This window comes from Leptodactylus fuscus, chromosome 8, assembly GCF_031893055.1.
Source record: "Leptodactylus fuscus isolate aLepFus1 chromosome 8, aLepFus1.hap2, whole genome shotgun sequence".
NCBI lineage: Eukaryota > Metazoa > Chordata > Amphibia > Anura > Leptodactylidae > Leptodactylus > Leptodactylus fuscus.
Window position 1 is genome coordinate 29267980 of NC_134272.1, and position 19820 is coordinate 29287799.

General features: G+C 47.2%; 1 protein-coding gene across 1 annotated transcript in view; it reads right to left on the reverse strand.

The window, feature by feature from the left end:
- The window catches only part of VPS8 (VPS8 subunit of CORVET complex), a 129244-nt gene that overhangs the window by 22419 nt on the left and 87005 nt on the right, over positions 1-19820 (reverse strand). Inside the window, exons 42-43 of the mRNA XM_075284046.1 lie at positions 4708-4788; positions 2609-2778 (exon numbers count right to left, since the gene is read on the reverse strand). Coding sequence (XP_075140147.1) covers positions 2609-2778; positions 4708-4788 — 251 coding nt within the window. The remainder of the gene's footprint in view (positions 1-2608; positions 2779-4707; positions 4789-19820) is intronic.

Consider the following 19820-nt stretch of genomic DNA (forward strand, 5'->3'; position numbering starts at 1 on the left):
CTCCTGCACACAGTATTATGTCCCTTAGTGGCCCCTAAACACAGTATTATTCCCCATAGTGGCCCCTGCACACAGTATTATGTCCCTTACTGGCCCCTGCACACAGTATTATGTCCCTTAATGGCCCCTGCACACAGTATTTTGTCCCTTACTGGCCCCTGCACACAGTATCATCCCCAATAGTGTCCCCTGCACACAGTATTATCCCCCATCTGCAAAGACCCCCGAGTATGATGATAGTATTTGTGGGGTCCGCGGTGTCACTCACTGATCCCGGCCCAGCCAAGATCGGCAACTGAATAGGGCCCGTAACGCCCTATTAAAAAAAAAACAAAAACAAAAAAACGCAGCGGTAGCGGCTGTCACCGGGCCCCCTAATGGCCCGGGCCCTGTGGCAGCCGCCTCCATTGCCTCTATGGTAGTTAGGCCCCTGGTCACTGGGTTAAATCCCATCAAGCAGTGGAACTATCCTGAGGGCACAAAGAACAGGAAGAGATCATTGATTTATTTTTATGTTGCTAATCTTACCTTGTTCAAGCCTGTTTTTGTGCAAAAAGTTGAGACTTTTTTTTTTTTTTTCTGGTCTATCCTATACTCAACAATTTTCCTTGAGTCAGGTGCGATGCTGCTTAGAGTAAGGGAAGTATGGATTAGACTTTGTGCCATAAGGAGGGACAGAGATATACCTAATTTATTAAGCGGCACGTCCTGTATATCTCACTCCAGCACAGAGTAAATACAAAGTAATATATGAAACCCCATTCTGAATTCATTTTCCTTATTGTCTAACCACAATTCCTGGACTCCAAGGCTGAATCCTGTTTGGATACAGTATGAAATTTGCAACATGGTCTCCACATCATCCAGGCATTCTACTTGTATCTATTAATGAAGAAAGGGGGAAACAGACCCCTAGACTATGTACCAATAGTGATTCATTTTCATATGGACTTTACTAACCTTCAACAAATGTACGGCAAAGGTACAGTGACAGGTAGAAAAGGTCACTAGAAGAAAAGTTCCAGGGACAAATGACGTTAAAAGCAGTGACATTCCCTCGAAGCTCCACTTTCTGCTTCATATGCTATTAAGATGCCTTTGGGACTTATACATAGGACTGAGACTCAGTCACAACACTAAGTGCATAAAGGCAAAAGAAGTAGCTACACTCACATATAATCACAATCCAAAAGAGACATATCATAAATTATGGTATCGTATGGCGGCAAAGATGTGATCCCCTATAATAAGCTCCTACTAAGAGCCTTTGATTCATCCTAAAACACATACATTGCGATTACGAACACAAACATTGTACATTGCGATGTGTTTAGTGCACTGCTAGTTACATAAAATGTCAAGGAACGTGAATGGCTCCTTAAGATTCTAAAACAGCAAAACTCAGTAGGATTTAGCAGTATTGGTTAGAGGGGTTGTCCACCTTTTAAAGGGGTTGTCCCATCACAAGGATCCTATCTATACTATTTGCTAATGTGAATGTAAGACTTTTTCTAAATACACTGCTTCAGCAAAACTGCTCTGTTTGTCCACTATCTTACTTTATTCATTTTTTTGGGACACATCCCTTGACTTATCTGGTCATAAGTCAAGTGATGTATCAGCCTGCTCTCAGGGGGGAGGGAGGAAGGGCTATGTGCACGGGAGCGAGCCTGGAGGGGGTGGGGGGTAGTTTACACTTTGGGGGGAAGGGGCCACCAATACAGACCCAGCATCCGCTGTAATAGAGAGGCGGATGCCAGGGAGTGTAGATGCCGGCACAGATGCACAGACGCCGGCACAGCAGATGCCAGCAACATCGCTATGCTTCTGCCCTGCATGAAGCCAGCAGCAGCAGGAGCGATGCTGCTATTCCGGAGGGGTGGGTGGGGGGGGTGGCGATGCGGAATAACAGCATCGCTTCTGCCGCTGCTGGCTTCATGCGGGGCAGAAGCATAGCGATGTTGCTGGCATCTGTGCCAGCGTCTGTGCATCTGTACCGGTGTCTACACTCCCCGGCATCCGCCTCTCTATTACAGCGGATGCCGGGTCTGTATTCACATATGCAAAGCCAAGCGGCGAGATGCCGCTGGCCCTGCATGCCCGCTCATACACCAGTCTAGCCTTCACAATGCGAATACAGACCCGAGATCCGCTGTAATAGAGAAAGGCGGATGTCGGGTCTGTTTTCGCATTGTGAAGGCTAGACTGGTCTATGAGCGCGCACGCAGGGCCAGCAGCATCTTGCCGCTTGGCTTTGCATATGTGACCCCGCCCACCAATGACGCAACAAAGCCGGAAGACAGAAGATTTTATAGCAACAAAGACTGGAGAGTATGCGATGTGGGAATACCCCTTTAAGATTCGATGATCATTAACACAGGCCATTAATTGTAGATTGGCAAGGGCACAACTGTCAGGCTATTGAAAATATGGTGTGTGAGCATCTCAGTGTCCAACATGTAACTAATGCTGGGAGATGTGTACCCAAGGAAGCCGCTAATCTCCGAGAGTCCCAAGTTTCGAACAACGCTGATCTAAAATTGATGGCAGACCATCAGTTTCTGAAAGGTAACCCCATATACAGTAAGTATGTAAATGTGGCACCTACCTGAAAATAATGATTTCATCCGATGACTCTTGTCTCTTCTTGTACTGCTGCAGACAGACACAACAGTAATCTTGCTTTGGTACAAGTGCCTTGGTAATAGAAGTCTTAAGGTTGCGCAGAGACCAGTGCAGGTCTTGGTTCAGCAGACTTGTGGTGGTTTCCAATAGCGTCTGTGCAAAGAAGCAACAAACTGTTATAGCCAGGGTAAATTGTGCAAAACGGTGACAGAAACTCTATGGTCATGCAGTACTGTGAAACAAAACCCAAAAGTCTGCCATGTGTAATTACATCCTTTATCTGACGCAAATTTTGCTGCAAAATCCGCTATGAACCTTTGGTAAATCCTGCATGGATTACATGGAGATTGCCCATGTCCACTTCAAAAAATGCATAAATCGACATTTTATTATTTTTTTGCAGGGTTTGTACATGAGAATTGCTTAAATCTTGTCCACTTTGCTGGTAGTGTAAAATACTGCACATGGTCCACCTTAAGCTATATTATAGGATCTGGATAGGATCTGTTTTCACCATATAATAGATCTGTCCCTGATATATCCATTGCAGTCTCAGGACTTACTATAACTCCTAGGCAGCAGGTCCGCTGCCTCGGGGTTATGTTTGACTCACAACTTTCCTTCACCCCCATATTGAATCACTCACACACTCAGGTCACCTCCACCTCAAAAACATCTCCAGAATACGCCCTTTCCTTACCAGAGATACACTAAAGACACTTATTGTCTCTCTGATTCATTCTCGCCTTGACTACTGTAACTCCTTACTAATCGGTCTTCCCCTCACTAAACTCTCTCCTTTACAATCTATTCTGAATGCAGCGGCCAGGCTCATCTATCAGTCTAGATGCTACAGCGATACAGCAAATGCAGCGTAATACACCGCTAGAATAAAATATAAGGTTATCACCCTCATCCACAAGGCTCTCCATAATGCTGCACCTCCCTACATTTCCTCCCTCATCTCTGTCTACCGCCCAACCCGTGTTCTCCGTTCACTCAATGACCTAACACTTACATCCTCTATTATCAGAACCTCCCACACTCGTATACAAGACTTCTCCCGAGCTGCACCACTTCTCTGGAATGCTCTACCCCGGACAATAAGATTAACTCCCAATTTCTACAGCTTCAAGCGCAAACTAAAGACACATCTTTTCAGACAGGCCTATCACAATCCTAATGTAAACCCTTCCGCACTGTCATTAGACTCCCTAAAATTAACCCTCCTCTGTTCCCGCTCCCACATTACCCTACATGATATGATGCCATTTCAGGCTAACTTTATATGTCCAGGCACCGTCCACATGTTAAAGGACACGACTGGTGACGGCTCATAAAGTTCTGTGTTTGTGTAATGACAGTCACCTCTATTACAAAATTGTCTGACCTCTGCATAAGCAATGCTGCCCCTGATACCTCTTGTGTCACCCCCTCTACCTCATAGATTGTAAGCTCTTGCGAGCAGGGCCCTCAGTCCCATTGTGTGAGGTGACTATTTCCTCGTATTGTATCTTTCTGCCTGTATTTGAACCCTACAAATTGTACAGTGCTGTGGCACATGTTGGCGCTATATAAATAAAATTTATTACTATTATATTATTATCATTCAATACTCATTAATAATCTGAAGCTTATAAAACTTGATACCATACTTAGGAAAAAAAATCTAACTTCTAATACCACAATTTATTGAGTCGGGCATCTTGTACACCAGTGTTATTTTGATTTTCTAGATTTGTTTTCTCATTTTGTCTCTCATAGTTGAGGTCTACCTATGATGTCAATTACAGGCCAACCTCATCTTTTTAAGGAGAAGAACTTACAGAATTGGTGGCTGACTAAATACTTTCACTCCACTGCACATACTGTATACAGAAAACTAATACCTAAAACTAGACATAACAGCAACAATGAACAAGAGTCATAACCAGTCGCAATATGATATGATATATACATAATTCATAACGCCCTAAAATTGTTTTTTTTTTACGACAAGTACTTGCAAAAACAGACATGTCTGCAGGATACAGATTTTTTTTCACATGATACAAAATACTGTATAAGAACTCCCAGCCTTACCTGTTCATAGTTAAAGGTATCCAGCATCCCTAACACCAAGCCTTGGATTTCACCTAACTTCCCTCTGCCGTACACAGGATCCTAAAATCAGAAACAAAGAAGTGATAAAGGATCTGTATATTAAACATGGGTATATTTGTATGCTTATTCCATCAGGAGATCATTTCTTTCATAAGATGTACTGTAATGTTAAAGGCAGCGTGTACAATAAAAAAGTTACTGGAATGTATCACCTAAATGTTTCACATTCTTCTTTTCTTACCCATTTTTGATTTCTGATTGTAGATTTTTTTTTATTCTATATTCTGTATATGATTATGGGCATTAACAGCAATGAGATACAGTAAATGCTTTATAGCAGCCACATGGCCCATGATCTGTGACCCCTACCCGAAAGAGAGTGGACTGTGACCTATTACTGTGAACCGTAGGTGCCTGAGTTACCTATCTATAGGTTTTCCCTGTCATGTAATTCTTCCTGTGATGATAGTAAAATGAAAGCCCAAAAGTGATTTCTACAGAACAGGGAATGTCAGTGTGAAAACTGCCAGATTTCAGGATTGTTTTTACAAAATCTTTATCAGATCATGATGATAGGGTGAAGGTGTCAGGCTACCGCTAATCTCTTTTGGGGTGGCATGATGTTTTTGTGTTTTCCACTTGTGGATGTCTTTGGTTTTACCTATTGAAAGTTCCATTACTTGCTGGATTATCGGCCTACTTCCAGGACCAGACAGCCAGTTTATCCTTTAACTTACTATAGGATTGTGCCTGTCAAATCAGGTGAGTACCCATCTCATGGGAAAGGAGCAATCACTATCTGTACGTCATACCCCTAGGACATACTTACTCCATGGGAGAACTATCTATTTTTACTCTCCACTGCAATCACTAGACATGATCAGAAAGCGGTTGGTCAGCAATGTAAGAGCAGGGTGACCCTATAGATCATGAATTCCACAGTTCCTATCATTCACAGTGAACTGCAACTAATAAACTGTAAAAGTTAGCCAAAATTCAACACTTTATCATTGAAATAAAACACAACTGTAATCAATTGCTGTCCTTAGAGAGGGAATAATAAAAGAGCTGGCAGATTCCCTATAATAAACCCAACATCATATATGTCTGGCTTTAACAGTCTTAAAACTTTAAAAAAAATTACATTATATATTTTATTAAATTATAATATGGAACTGTTGGAGTCACCATAACCCTACCCATCACAGTATGGCTGACAGCCTCCCCTCTGGGATCTCGGCATGCTGGATATCAATCTTTCCATGGTAAGCAGGGCCAGACTCTCACTTGAATAAGCCGACACCAGAATACTATTTTTATATTGGTGTGCTGAAATATCACTAGATCATTTATACTACATGATTGGAGAACGCAATTTGTAGGTTAAAGGAGTTTTTGGGGAATGTGATACGGATGATCTATCCTTATGATAAACCATTAATATTGCACTCGTAAAGTCTGACACCCGGGACCCATGCTGATCAGCTGTTTAAAAACCTTGCAGTACTTGAGTGAGTTCCACTTCCCGTTCTCAACCTAGTGACATCACAACCTCTGATCACATGGTCAGGTTGCAGACCACTCCTATTCAGATAAAAGGGGCTGAGCTGCAATGCCAAGCAAGCCACTAAATAATGTATGGTGGTGTGCTCGGTAAGCAGTAAGGCCTCGTTCACATCTGCGTTGGTATCCTGTCCGGAGGAGTCCGCATGAGGACCCCTCTCCTGAACGGAATACCGAACGCAACTGCAAGCGTTGTGCCAGTGAAAGCAGACGGACCCCAATACTATAATGGGGTCTGTGTGCTTGCCGCCAGATCTCCGCAGGGATCACGAGAACAGGAAAGTAGTTCACAATCTACTTTCCTGTCCGCATGATTTGTGCGGGCAGCGCACGGTAAGCACATGGACCCCATTATAGTCTATGGGGTCCATGTGCTTTCACTGGCACACTGCTTGCACTTGTGCTCGGTATTCCGTTCGGGGGGGTGTCCCAACGTGGACTCTCCGAACAGAATACAGAATGCAAATATGAATGAGGGGTAAGAGAACACAACGCACCGATGAGCGTTGGGGCTTTTGGGCGTTGGCCTTATACTGATGACTTATCTAAGGACAGTGATAAATATCATAAACCCAACTTTTGGAGTTAGTACCACTTAAAACCATACAGAAAATTCATCATTTAAAAAAAAAAATGAAAATGTATTCAAAGACTAGAGACTGTAGCAATAAAATATAGTTTCTTTTATTAAGCTGGTGGTCCCGAGTGTAAGGAATCCCATCGACCCCCCACACCTGATAGAAACGCCAGTGATTTAAAATATGGAAGTAAAACTGCAAAAAGCAGTGTGACATTAAGGGAAATTCACGTCAGCAATAAGGCCGGCTAATGAGCTATCTGGGTAGCAGGATGTCAGGGCTCAGACATATGCTGTGTAATTGGCGATTTAGGAGTGTTTCTGTACAAAATCAGGGCATTCAGGGAACTGGCTGGAATACTCACTTCAAAGCCTACGATCCAAAGACAAAAAGGAAACAACAGAAAGACTTCAACGCCTACACACCACAACCACAACTCAATATGTTGCCAAAATAGAATCTGCATTATCGGCACAATTGGCAACAATACAGCAAAATGAAAAGTAATTTGCGTACATAAACTTCATCATAATACACAAAATTCATTAAAAATAGACATAAAACATTTGTGAGACAAAAGTATTAGATTAGTATTACAGAAGACATATATTAAGATAATAACAAAGGGAGACCCAGTAAACACGAAGCCTGGGCATAGGTTTATTTAACAGAAAAAATTCATTACATATATAGATATTAGAGATGAGCGAACACTAAAATGTTCGAGGTTCGAAATTCGATTCGAACAGCCGCTCAATGTTCGTGTGTTCGAACGGGTTTCGAACCCCATTATAGTCTATGGGGAACAGATACTCGTTAAGGGGGAAACCCAAATCCGTGTCTGGAGGGTCACCAAGTCCACTATGACACCCCAGGAAATGATGCCAACACCTCTGGAATGACACTGGGACAGCAGGGGAAGCATGTCTGGGGGCATCTAACACACCAAAGACCCTCTATTACCCCAACATCACAGCCTAACAACTACACACTTTACACACTCAATACCACCTCTCTGACAGTAGGAAAACACCTTGAAACATGTGTATTTGGCACTTGCAGTGAGGAGAGCTTGTCACCAGCAGTGAATTTGGCCCTTGTAGTAAGTTGAGGTTGGCACCAACATTTGTTTTGAAAATCAGGGTGGATTGAGCCTCTAACCAGCAGAGTTTGGGCAAATTCATGGTGGAGGGAGCCTCTAACCAGCAGAGTTTGGGCAAATTCATGGTGGAGGGAGCCTCTAACCAGCAGAGTTTGGGCAAATTCATGGTGGAGGGAGCCTCTAAACACCCCAGTTTGGGCAAATTCATGGTGGAGGGAGCCTCTAAAAACCCCAGTTTGGACCAATTCATGGTGGAGGGAGCCTCTAACCAGCCCAGTTTGGGCAAATTCATGGTGGAGGGAGCCTCTAAAAAACCCAGTTTGGACCAATTCATGGTGGAGGGAGCCTCTAACCAGCCCAGTTTGGGCAAATTCATGGTGGAGGGAGCCTCTAACCAGCCCAGTTTGGACCAATTAATGGTGGAGGGAGCCTCTAACCAGCCCAGTTTGGACCAATTCATGGTGGAGGGAGCCTCTAAACAGCCCAGTTTGGGCAAATTCATGGTGGAGGGAGCCTCTAAAAAACCCAGTTTGGACCAATTCATGGTGGAGGGAGCCTCTAACCAGCCCAGTTTGGACCAATTAATGGTGGAGGGAGCCTCTAACCAGCCCAGTTTGGACCAATTCATGGTGGAGGGAGCCTCTAAACAGCCAAGTTTTGGGAAATTCATGGTGGAGGGAGCCTCTAACCAGCCCAGTTTGGACCAATTCATGGTGGAGGGAGCCTCTAACCAGCCCAGTTTGGACCAATTAATGGTGGAGGGAGCCTCTAACCAGCCCAGTTTGGACCAATTCATGGTGGAGGGAGCCTCTAAACAGCCAAGTTTTGGGAAATTCATGGTGGAGGGAGCCTCTAACCAGCCCAGTTTGGACCAATTCATGGTGGAGGGAGCCTCTAAACAGCCAAGTTTTGGGAAATTCATGGTGGAGGGAGCCTCTAACCAGCCCAGTTTGGACCAATTCATGGTGGAGGGAGCCTCTAAAAAACCCAGTTTGGACCAATTCATGGTGGAGGGAGCCTCTAAACAGCCCAGTTTGGGCAAATTCATGGTGGAGGGAGCCTCTAACCAGCCCAGTTTGGACCAATTAATGGTGGAGGGAGCCTCTAAACAGCCCAGTTTGGGCAAATTCATGGTGGAGGGAGCCTCTAACCAGCCCAGTTTGGACCAATTCATGGTGGAGGGAGCCTCTAACCAGCCCAGTTTGGACCAATTAATGGTGGAGGGAGCCTCTAACCAGCCCAGTTTGGACCAATTCATGGTGGAGGGAGCCTCTAAACAGCCCAGTTTGGGCAAATTCATGGTGGAGGGAGCCTCTAAAAAACCCAGTTTGGACCAATTCATGGTGGAGGGAGCCTCTAACCAGCCCAGTTTGGACCAATTAATGGTGGAGGGAGCCTCTAACCAGCCCAGTTTGGACCAATTCATGGTGGAGGGAGCCTCTAACCAGCCCAGTTTGGACCAATTCATGGTGGAGGGAGCCTCTAAACAGCCCAGTTTGGGCAAATTCATGGTGGAGGGAGCCTCTAAAAAACCCAGTTTGGACCAATTCATGGTGGAGGGAGCCTCTAACCAGCCCAGTTTGGACCAATTAATGGTGGAGGGAGCCTCTAACCAGCCCAGTTTGGACCAATTCATGGTGGAGGGAGCCTCTAAACAGCCAAGTTTTGGGAAATTCATGGTGGAGGGAGCCTCTAACCAGCCCAGTTTGGACCAATTCATGGTGGAGGGAGCCTCTAAACAGCCAAGTTTTGGGAAATTCATGGTGGAGGGAGCCTCTAACCAGCCCAGTTTGGACCAATTCATGGTGGAGGGAGCCTCTAAAAAACCCAGTTTGGACCAATTCATGGTGGAGGGAGCCTCTAAAAAACCCAGTTTGGACCAATTCATGGTGGAGGGAGCCTCTAAACAGCCCAGTTTGGGCAAATTCATGGTGGAGGAAGCCTCTAAACAGCCCAGTTTGGGCAAATTCATGGTGGAGGAAGCCTCTAACCAGCCCAGTTTGGGCAAATTCATGGTGGAGGGAGCCTCTAAAAAACCCAGTTTGGACCAATTCATGGTGGAGGGAGCCTCTAACCAGCCCAGTTTGGACCAATTAATGGTGGAGGGAGCCTCTAACCAGCCCAGTTTGGACCAATTCATGGTGGAGGGAGCCTCTAAACAGCCAAGTTTTGGGAAATTCATGGTGGAGGGAGCCTCTAACCAGCCCAGTTTGGACCAATTCATGGTGGAGGGAGCCTCTAAACAGCCAAGTTTTGGGAAATTCATGGTGGAGGGAGCCTCTAACCAGCCCAGTTTGGACCAATTCATGGTGGAGGGAGCCTCTAAAAAACCCAGTTTGGACCAATTCATGGTGGAGGGAGCCTCTAAAAAACCCAGTTTGGACCAATTCATGGTGGAGGGAGCCTCTAAACAGCCCAGTTTGGGCAAATTCATGGTGGAGGAAGCCTCTAACCAGCCCAGTTTGGACCAATTAATGGTGGAGGGAGCCTCTAAACAGCCCAGTTTGGGCAAATTCATGGTGGAGGGAGCCTCTAACCAGCCCAGTTTGGACCAATTCATGGTGGAGGGAGCCTCTAACCAGCCCAGTTTGGGCAAATTCATGGTGGAGGGAGCCTCTAAAAAACCCAGCTTGGACCAATTCATGGTGGAGGGAGCCTCTAACCAGCCCAGTTTGGGCAAATTCATGGTGGAGGGAGCCTCTAAAAAACCCAGTTTGGACCAATTCATGGTGGAGGGAGCCTCTAAACAGCCCAGTTTGGGCAAATTCATGGTGGAGGGAGCCTCTAACCAGCCCAGTTTGGACCAATTAATGGTGGAGGGAGCCTCTAAACAGCCCAGTTTGGACCAATTAATGGTGGAGGGAGCCTCTAACCAGCCCAGTTTGGACCAATTAATGGTGGAGGGAGCCTCTAACCAGCCCAGTTTGGACCAATTAATGGTGGAGGGAGCCTCTAACCACCCCAGTTTGGACCAATTAATGGTGGAGGGAGCCTCTAACCAGCCCAGTTTGGACCAATTCATGGTGGAGGGAGCCTCTAAAAAACCCAGTTTGGACCAATTCATGGTGGAGGGAGCCTCTAAACAGCCCAGTTTGGGCAAATTCATGGTGGAGGGAGCCTCTAAACAGCCCAGTTTGGGCAAATTCATGGTGGAGGGAGCCTCTAACCAGCCCAGTTTGGACCAATTAATGGTGGAGGGAGCCTCTAACCAGCCCAGTTTGGACCAATTCATGGTGGAGGGAGCCTCTAAACAGCCAAGTTTGGACCAATTCATGGTGGAGGGAGCCTCTAAAAAACCCAGTTTGGACCAATTCATGGTGGAGGGAGCCTCTAACCAGCCCAGTTTGGACCAATTAATGGTGGAGGGAGCCTCTAACCAGCCCAGTTTGGACCAATTAATGGTGGAGGGAGCCTCTAACCAGCCCAGTTTGGACCAATTCATGGTGGAGGGAGCCTCTAAACAGCCCAGTTTGGGCAAATTCATGGTGGAGGGAGCCTCTAACCAGCCCAGTTTGGACCAATTCATGGTGGAGGGAGCCTCTAAAAAACCCAGTTTGGATCAATTCATGGTGGAGGGAGCCTCTAAACAGCCCAGTTTGGGCAAATTCATGGTGGAGGGAGCCTCTAAACAGCCCAGTTTGGGCAAATTCATGGTGGAGGGAGCCTCTAACCAGCAGAGTTGGTGGAAATCAGGGTGGAGGGAGCCTCTAACCAGCAGAGTTGGGGGAAATCAGGGTGGAGGGAGCCTAGTATTAGCAGAATTGTGCAACGCTTATGGTGGATGAGTATGAGGATGCGGAGGAATTGGAGAGGTTGAGTACAGACATGGAGTTTCATGTTGGGGTGCTTTACACAGGTGGGCACAAAAATGACGGCTCTACCCAGTGGTGGTTCATTTTTATCAAAGTGAGCCGGTCGGCACTCTCAGCTGACAGACGGGTGCGCTTGTCAGTGATGATGCCACCGGCTGCACTGAACACCCTCTCAGATAGGACGCTGGCGGCAGGACAGGACAGCACCTCCAAGGCATATAGGGCAAGTTCAAGCCACAGGTCCAACTTCGACACCCAATACGTGTAGGGCGCAGAGGGGTCGGAGAGGACAGGGCTGTGGTCGGAAAGGTATTCCCACAACATGCGCCTATACTTCTCACGCCTGGTGACACTAGGACCCTCCGTGGCGGCACTTTGGCGAGGGGGTGCCATCAAGGTGTCCCAGACCTTAGACAGTGTGCCCCTCGTTTGTGTGGACCGGTGAGAACTTGGTTGCCTACTGGAGGAACTGCCCTCCCTGCCGCCAACGTCACATGCTGGAAACATCTCCATCATATTCTGCACCAATTGCCTGTGGCAAGCATTGATGCGATTGGCCCTCCCCTCTACCGGAATAAAAGACGAGATGTTGTTTTTATACCGGGGGTCAAGGATAGCAAAGATCCAGTACTGGTTGTCCTCCATGATTTTGACAATACGCTTGTCGGTTGTAAAGCACCCCAACATGAACTCAGCCATGTCTGCCACAGTGTTAGTTGGCATGACTCCTCTGGCCCCACCGGAAAGTTCAATCTCCATTTCCTCCTCATCCTCCATGTCTACCCATCCGCGCTGCAACAATGGGACGATTCGAAGTTGCCCGGAAGCCTCCTGTATCACCATCACATCATCGGACAACTCTTCTTCCTCCTCCTCCTCCTCCTCCTCCTCCATTAAACGCAGTGAAGCGGACAGATGTGTGGACCTACTCTCCAGCTGTGACGGATCGGATGCTATCCCTAACTCCTCTGTGTGATCTGAGTTATCCCTGATGTCAATCAGGGATTCTCTCAGAACACACAAGAGCGGGATTGTAAGGCTCACCATCGCATCCTCAGAGCTCACCCTCCTTGTGGACTCCTCAAAGACCCGTAGGATGTCACAAAGGTCTCTCATCCATGGCCACTCATGGATGTGAAACTGAGGCAGCTGACTTTGTGGCACCCTAGGGTTTTGTAGCTGGTATTCCATCAAAGGTCTCTGCTGCTCAACCACTCTATTCAACATCTGAAACGTTGAGTTCCAGCGTGTGGGGACGTCGCACAAAAGCCGGTGTTGTGGCACATGCAGGCGTTGCTGGAGAGATTTTAAGCTAGCAGCGGCTACTGTCGACTTGCGAAAGTGGGCGCACATGCGCCGCACTTTCACCAGTAGCTCTGGAACATTGGGGTAGCTCTTTAGGAAACGTTGCACCACTAGGTTGAAGACGTGGGCCAGGCATGGAACATGTTGGAGTCTGGCAAGCTCCAGAGCTGCTACCAGGTTCCGGCCGTTATCACAAACGACCATGCCTGGGCCCAGGTGCAGCGGCTCAAACCATATTGCCGTCTCATCGAGGAGGGCATCCCTCACCTCGGAGGCAGTGTGCTGTCTGTCCCCCAAGCTGATCAGCTTCAGCACAGCCTGCTGACGTCTACCAACGCCAGTGCTGCAACGTTTCCAACTCGTAGCTGGGGTCAATCTAACAGCGGAGGAGGAGGCGGTGGCGGAGGAGGAGGCGGTGGCGGAGGAGGAGGCGGTAGAGGAGGAGGAGGAGGGGGGTGTTCTTCTCGTGTCCCTGCCAGGAATGTTAGGCGGGGAGACGAGGTACACCGGGCCAGTTTGGGAAGCAGTCCCAGCCTCAACTACATTCACCCAGTGTGCCGTCAGTGAAATGTAGCGTCCCTGTCCGCATGCACTTGTCCACGCGTCGGTGGTCAAGTGGACCTTTGTGCAAAGCGCGGAACTAAGGGCCCGCCTGATGTTGAGTGACACGTGCTGGTGCAAGGCGGGGACGGCACACCGGGAGAAGTAGTGACGGCTAGGGACGGCATAGCGAGGTGCCGCAGTTGCCATCAGGTCCAGGAAGGCGGGAGTTTCAACAAGCCGGAACGCCAACATCTCCTGGGCCAGCAGTTTAGCGATGTTGGCGTTCAAGGCTTGCGCGTGTGGGTGGTTAGCAGTGTATTTCTGCCGCCGCTCCAATGTCTGAGAGATGGTGGGTTGTTGTAAAGAAACGCCTGATGGTGCCTTTGATGGTGCAGGAGAAGGAGATAAGACAGGACCAGGGGAGGATGAGGTAGAAGTCAACAAAGTGGCGGAGGCAGATGAAGTGGTGTCCTGGCTCGTCCTCTGGAGTGCATCGCCAGCACAGTCAGCAGTGGCAGTGGCAGAGGCAGTGGCAGAGGCAGTGGCAGTGGCGTGAACGGCAGGCGGCCTTTGTCCTGCCGTTGCTGCCTGCCACTGATTCCAGTGCTTGGATTCCAAATGACGGCGCATTGAAGTGGTGGACAGGTTGCTCTTCTCAGAGCCCCTAATCAATTTCGAGAGGCAAATTGTGCAGACAACACTATATCTGTCCTCGGCGCATTCCTTGAAAAAACTCCACACCTTCGAGAAACGTGCCCTCGAGGTGGGAGTTTTTCGGGGCTGGGTACGAACTGGAACATCTTGGGAGATTCCGGGTGTGGCCTGGCTTCGCCTAAGCTGCTGACCTCTGCCTCTGCCTCTAGCTACCCTTTTTGGTGCTGCACCTGCCTCAACATCCACACTACTTTCCCCGCTTGACATCCCCCCTGTCCAGGTCGGGTCAGTGTCCTCATCATCCACCACTTCCTCTTCCAACTCCTGTCTCATCTCCTCCTCCCGCACAATGCGCCGGTCAACTGGATGCCCTGACGGCAACTGCGTCACATCATCGTCGATGAGGGTGGGTTGCTGGTCATCCACCACCAAATCGAACGGAGATGGAGGAGACTCTAGTGTTTGAGCATCTGGACACAGATGCTCCTCTGTTAGGTTCGTGGAATCGTGACGTGGAGAGGCAGGTTGAGGGACAATGAAAGGAGCGGAGAACAGCTCTGGGGAGCAGGGACAGTTTGGGTTATTGTTCTGTAAAGCTTCGGAATTTTGGGAGGAAGGAAGACAAGACTGTTGGGTAATAGGAGGAGAGGAGGCAGAGTCTGACTGGCTGCTGGACAATGTGCTGTAAGCGTTCTCTGACAGCCATTGCAAGACCTGTTCCTGGTTCTCGGGCCTACTAAGGTTTGTACCCTGCAGTTTAGTTAATGTGGCAAGCAACCCTGGCACTGTGGAGTGGCGCAATGCTTGCTGCCCCACAGGAGTAGGCACGGGACGCCCTGTGGCTTCACTGCTACCTTGCTCCCCAGAACCATTCCCCCGACCTCGCCCACGGCCTCGTCCACGTCCCTTTCCGGGAGCCTTGCGCATTTTGAATTCCTAGTTAGAAATTGGCACTGTATACCAGTAGTAAAAATTGTGGGTGCACGTAACCCCAATATATTCTTTGAATTCCCAGTCAGACACTGGCACTATATGGCAGTAGCAAGAAATGAGGGTATTTGTATTCCCAATATACTCTTTGAATTCCCAGTCAGACAATGGCACTGTATACCAGTAGTAAAAATTGTGGGTGCACGTAACCCCAATATATTCTTTGAATTACCAGTCAGAAACTGGCACTATATGGCAGTAGCAAGAAATGAGGGTATTTGTATTCCCAATATACTCTTTGAATTCCCAGTCAGACAATGGCACTGTATACCAGTAGTAAAAATTGTGGGTGCACGTAACCCCAATATATTCTTTGAATTCCCAGTCAGAAACTGGCACTATATGGCAGTAGCAAGAAATGAGGGTATTTATAACCCCAATATATTCTTTGAATTCCCAGTCAGACAATGGCACTGCATACCAGTAGTAAAAATTGTGGGTGCACGTAACCCCAATATATTCTTTGAATTACCAGTCAGAAACTGGCACTATATGGCAGTAGCAAGAAATGAGGGTATTTATAACCCCAATATATTCTTTGAATTCCCAGTCAGACAATGGCACTGTATACCAGTAGTAAAAATTGTGGGTGCACGTAACCCCAATATATTCTTTGAATTACCAGTCAGACACTGGCACTATATGGCAGTAGCAAGAAATGAGGGTATTTGTATTCCCAATATACTCTTTGAATTCCCAGTCAGACAATGGCACTGTATACCAGTAGTAAAAATTGTGGGTGCACATAACCCCAATATATTCTTTGAATTCCCAGTCAGACAATGGCACTGTATACCAGTAGTAAAAATTGTGGGTGCACGTAACCCCAATATATTCTTTGAATTCCCAGTCAGAAACTGGCACTATATGGCAGTAGCAAGAAATGAGGGTATTTGTATTCCCAATATACTCTTTGAATTCCCAGTCAGACAATGGCACTGTATACCAGTAGTAAAAATTGTGGGTGCACGTAACCCCAATATATTCTTTGAATTACCAGTCAGACACTGGCACTATATGGCAGTAGCAAGAAATGAGGGTATTTGTATTCCCAATATACTCTTTGAATTCCCAGTCAGACAATGGCACTGTATACCAGTAGTAAAAATTGTGGGTGCACGTAACCCCAATATATTCTTTGAATTCCCAGTCAGACAATGGCACTGTATACCAGTAGTAAAAATTGTGGGTGCACGTAACCCCAATATATTCTTTGAATTCCCAGTCAGAAACTGGCACTATATGGCAGTAGCAAGAAATGAGGGTATTTGTATTCCCAATATACTCTTTGAATTCCCAGTCAGACAATGGCACTGTATACCAGTAGTAAAAATTGTGGGTGCACGTAACCCCAATATATTCTTTGAATTCCCAGTCAGAAACTGGCACTATATGGCAGTAGCAAGAAATGAGGGTATTTGTATTCCCAATATACTCTTTGAATTCCCAGTCAGACAATGGCACTGTATACCAGTAGTAAAAATTGTGGGTGCACGTAACCCCAATATATTCTTTGAATTACCAGTCAGAAACTGGCACTATATGGCAGTAGCAAGAAATGAGGGTATTTGTATTCCCAATATACTCTTTGAATTCCCAGTCAGACAATGGCACTGTATACCAGTAGTAAAAATTGTGGGTGCACGTAACCCCAATATATTCTTTGAATTACCAGTCAGAAACTGGCACTATATGGCAGTAGCAAGAAATGAGGGTATTTATAACCCCAATATATTCTTTGAATTCCCAGTCAGACAATGGCACTGTATACCAGTAGTAAAAATTGTGGGTGCACGTAACCCCAATATATTCTTTGAATTACCAGTCAGAAACTGGCACTATATGGCAGTAGCAAGAAATGAGGGTATTTGTATTCCCAATATATTCTTTGAATTCCCAGTCAGACAATGGCACTGTATACCAGTAGTAAAAATTGTGGGTGCACGTAACCCCAATATATTCTTTGAATTCCCAGTCAGACACTGGCACTATATGGCAGTAGCAAGAAATGAGGGTATTTGTATTCCCAATATATTCTTTGAATTCCCAGTCAGACAATGGCACTGTATACCAGTAGTAAAAATTGTGGGTGTATATAGCCCCAATTCTATTGCTAGGGGACTTGCAGGGTATTTCTGGGGTGAAGGTGGGGGGGCACACCGTTGGAACGGGTATCGGGGTATATATCGGGTATACGGGAATACACTGACAGTGTATTCCATTCAGGATCCTGGGAAAGCTGGGTTGCGGCGATTGAGCCCGTCAGTGCCACGTTACACTGACAAGCTTCTCCCTGGAATTTAGCTCTTACAAGAGCTGTTGGTTGTCTTCTCCTTCCTATCCTAGCCTGTCCCTGCCTACCCAGAATCTAAGCCCTAGCTAGCTGGACGGAAACCTCCGTCCTCGGTGAATTGCAAGCTCAGAATGACGCGAAGCTGGGCGTCGCTGTTCTTTTAAATTAGAGGTCACATGTTTTCGGCAGCCAATGGGTTTTGCCTACTTTTTTCAACGTCACCGGTGTCGTAGTTCCTGTCCCACCTACCCTGCGCTGTTATTGGAGCAAAAAAGGCGCCAGGGAAGGTGGGAGGGGAATCGAGTAATGGCGCACTTTACCACGCGGTGTTCGATTCGATTCGAACATGCCGAACAGCCTAATATCCGATCGAACATGAGTTCGATAGAACACTGTTCGCTCATCTCTAATAGATATACCGTATATACTCGAGTATAAGCTGAATTTTTCAGCCGTTTCTGGGCTGAAAAAGCCCCCCTCGGCTTATACTCGAGTCAGCAAAAATTTTATTTATTTATTTTTTAGGGGGGGGGGGGGGGGGTGTCTATGACCAGCCACAATAATAATGTATAGAATCTCCCATAAAATAGTGGGGAAAAAAATAAATGAAGATTTAAATAAATACAAATTCTAAATCCCTCCTTTCCCTAGAATACATACAGAAGTAGAAAATGACTGTGACACACATACACATTAGGTATCCCTGTGTCTGAAAGTGCCCGGTCTATTGAATATAGGGTAACTGCAGTGCTCCTGTTCCCGTCGGGAAGGGGTTAATAGGAGCACTGCAGATCTCCTATATTCAGCCAGACTGAATTCCAAGTGGGGGGAAGAAAAAACACTCCTCATGCTCGAGGAAGGGGTAGACAGACAACCAAAACACCCCCTCCCCTTCCCCAGCACCCAGTAACTACTGCACCCAAAAACTCTGACCATTTTAATTTTTGAAAATTTCCATTAGCTGCTGCATTTCCCCCCTCGGCTTATACGCGAGTCAATAAGTTTTCCCAGTTTTTGGTGGTAAAATTAGGAGCCTCGGCTTATATTCGGGTCGGCTTATACTTGAGTATATACGGTACATATCAATGCAGCATTTTGCCTTGATCTCATGGCAATCGCAGCAAAAAGCAGGATTCGAGCATTAGGGGGAAATTTATCAAAATATCTACACCAGTTTTCTGCCGTAGATGGGTGATAATGTGACATTTTTGGTCCAAGTCACTTTTTTACACCAAAGATCCCCCATTCTGCACCACACTTGCCGCTTTCTACATCTGACGGGGTGACGGGAACACTTTGGCATAACATACTTGACCTCTGTGGTAAGTTAGACAGGAAATTTAGGCCAATTCATGACTGGTGTAGATTTCCATTTGGCCGCACAGGCGGAGTTTTTTGATAGTTCAGGCAACCAAAGTTGCTGTGACCATTATCTAAGGGTACGTTCACACGGGTATTTTGGTCAGGATTTTGAAGCCATATCCACCTCTAAATCCTGACCAAAAAGACGGCTCCCATTGAAATCAATGGAAATCAAAGTGACATGCTCATTCTTCAGGCGGATTTGCCTCCATTCATTTGGGCCTAATCCGGAGCCAGTGCACTGCACTGACATCCAGTCGCAGCTACTCGTATTTTGGAACAGAACCTGAGGCGGCCTCCGCCTCAGGTTCCAGTCCAAAAAACCCGTGTGAACTTACCCTAACAATTCATAGTATGGACAAAAAGCAGCAGCAAACGGCTTCATTGCAAAAACCTATGCAGTTATAACATTAAAAGAAAGCAGTATACTGCATACAGTTTTATAAACGTACTATCTGTACCTGCGACTTCGCCCGCAACCCCCCTGACCCTGGCATGAACCACCTGCAGCGCGGGCCGTGGCCCCCCACGTCCCTTTCCTTGCGGTCGCCGCGGGCCCCTCCTATAGGATGGTGGGTCGGGAGGCCCCGGCCTCGCTGCTGCGCCTTGGCCCCCCTTTCCCCACTACCCGCGCCCCCGGCCCTGCCCTTACCCACCACCCGCTCCCCCGGCCCCCTACCTCCATTTAGAGATTACAGTGACCTCCTACATCTCCCCCTTCCCCCCAGCACCAGCAACCCGTGACCCCGGTGACCCTAACCCCCCTCCCTTCCACATGTGCAATCCGGGTCCCCCCTCTACTCACCTTCAGCCCTGTGGTCCCATTTCCCCCCCACCAGGCCCCCTCCCTAACCCCCACCACCTCCCCCAAACCACCCCCCAGCTCATTA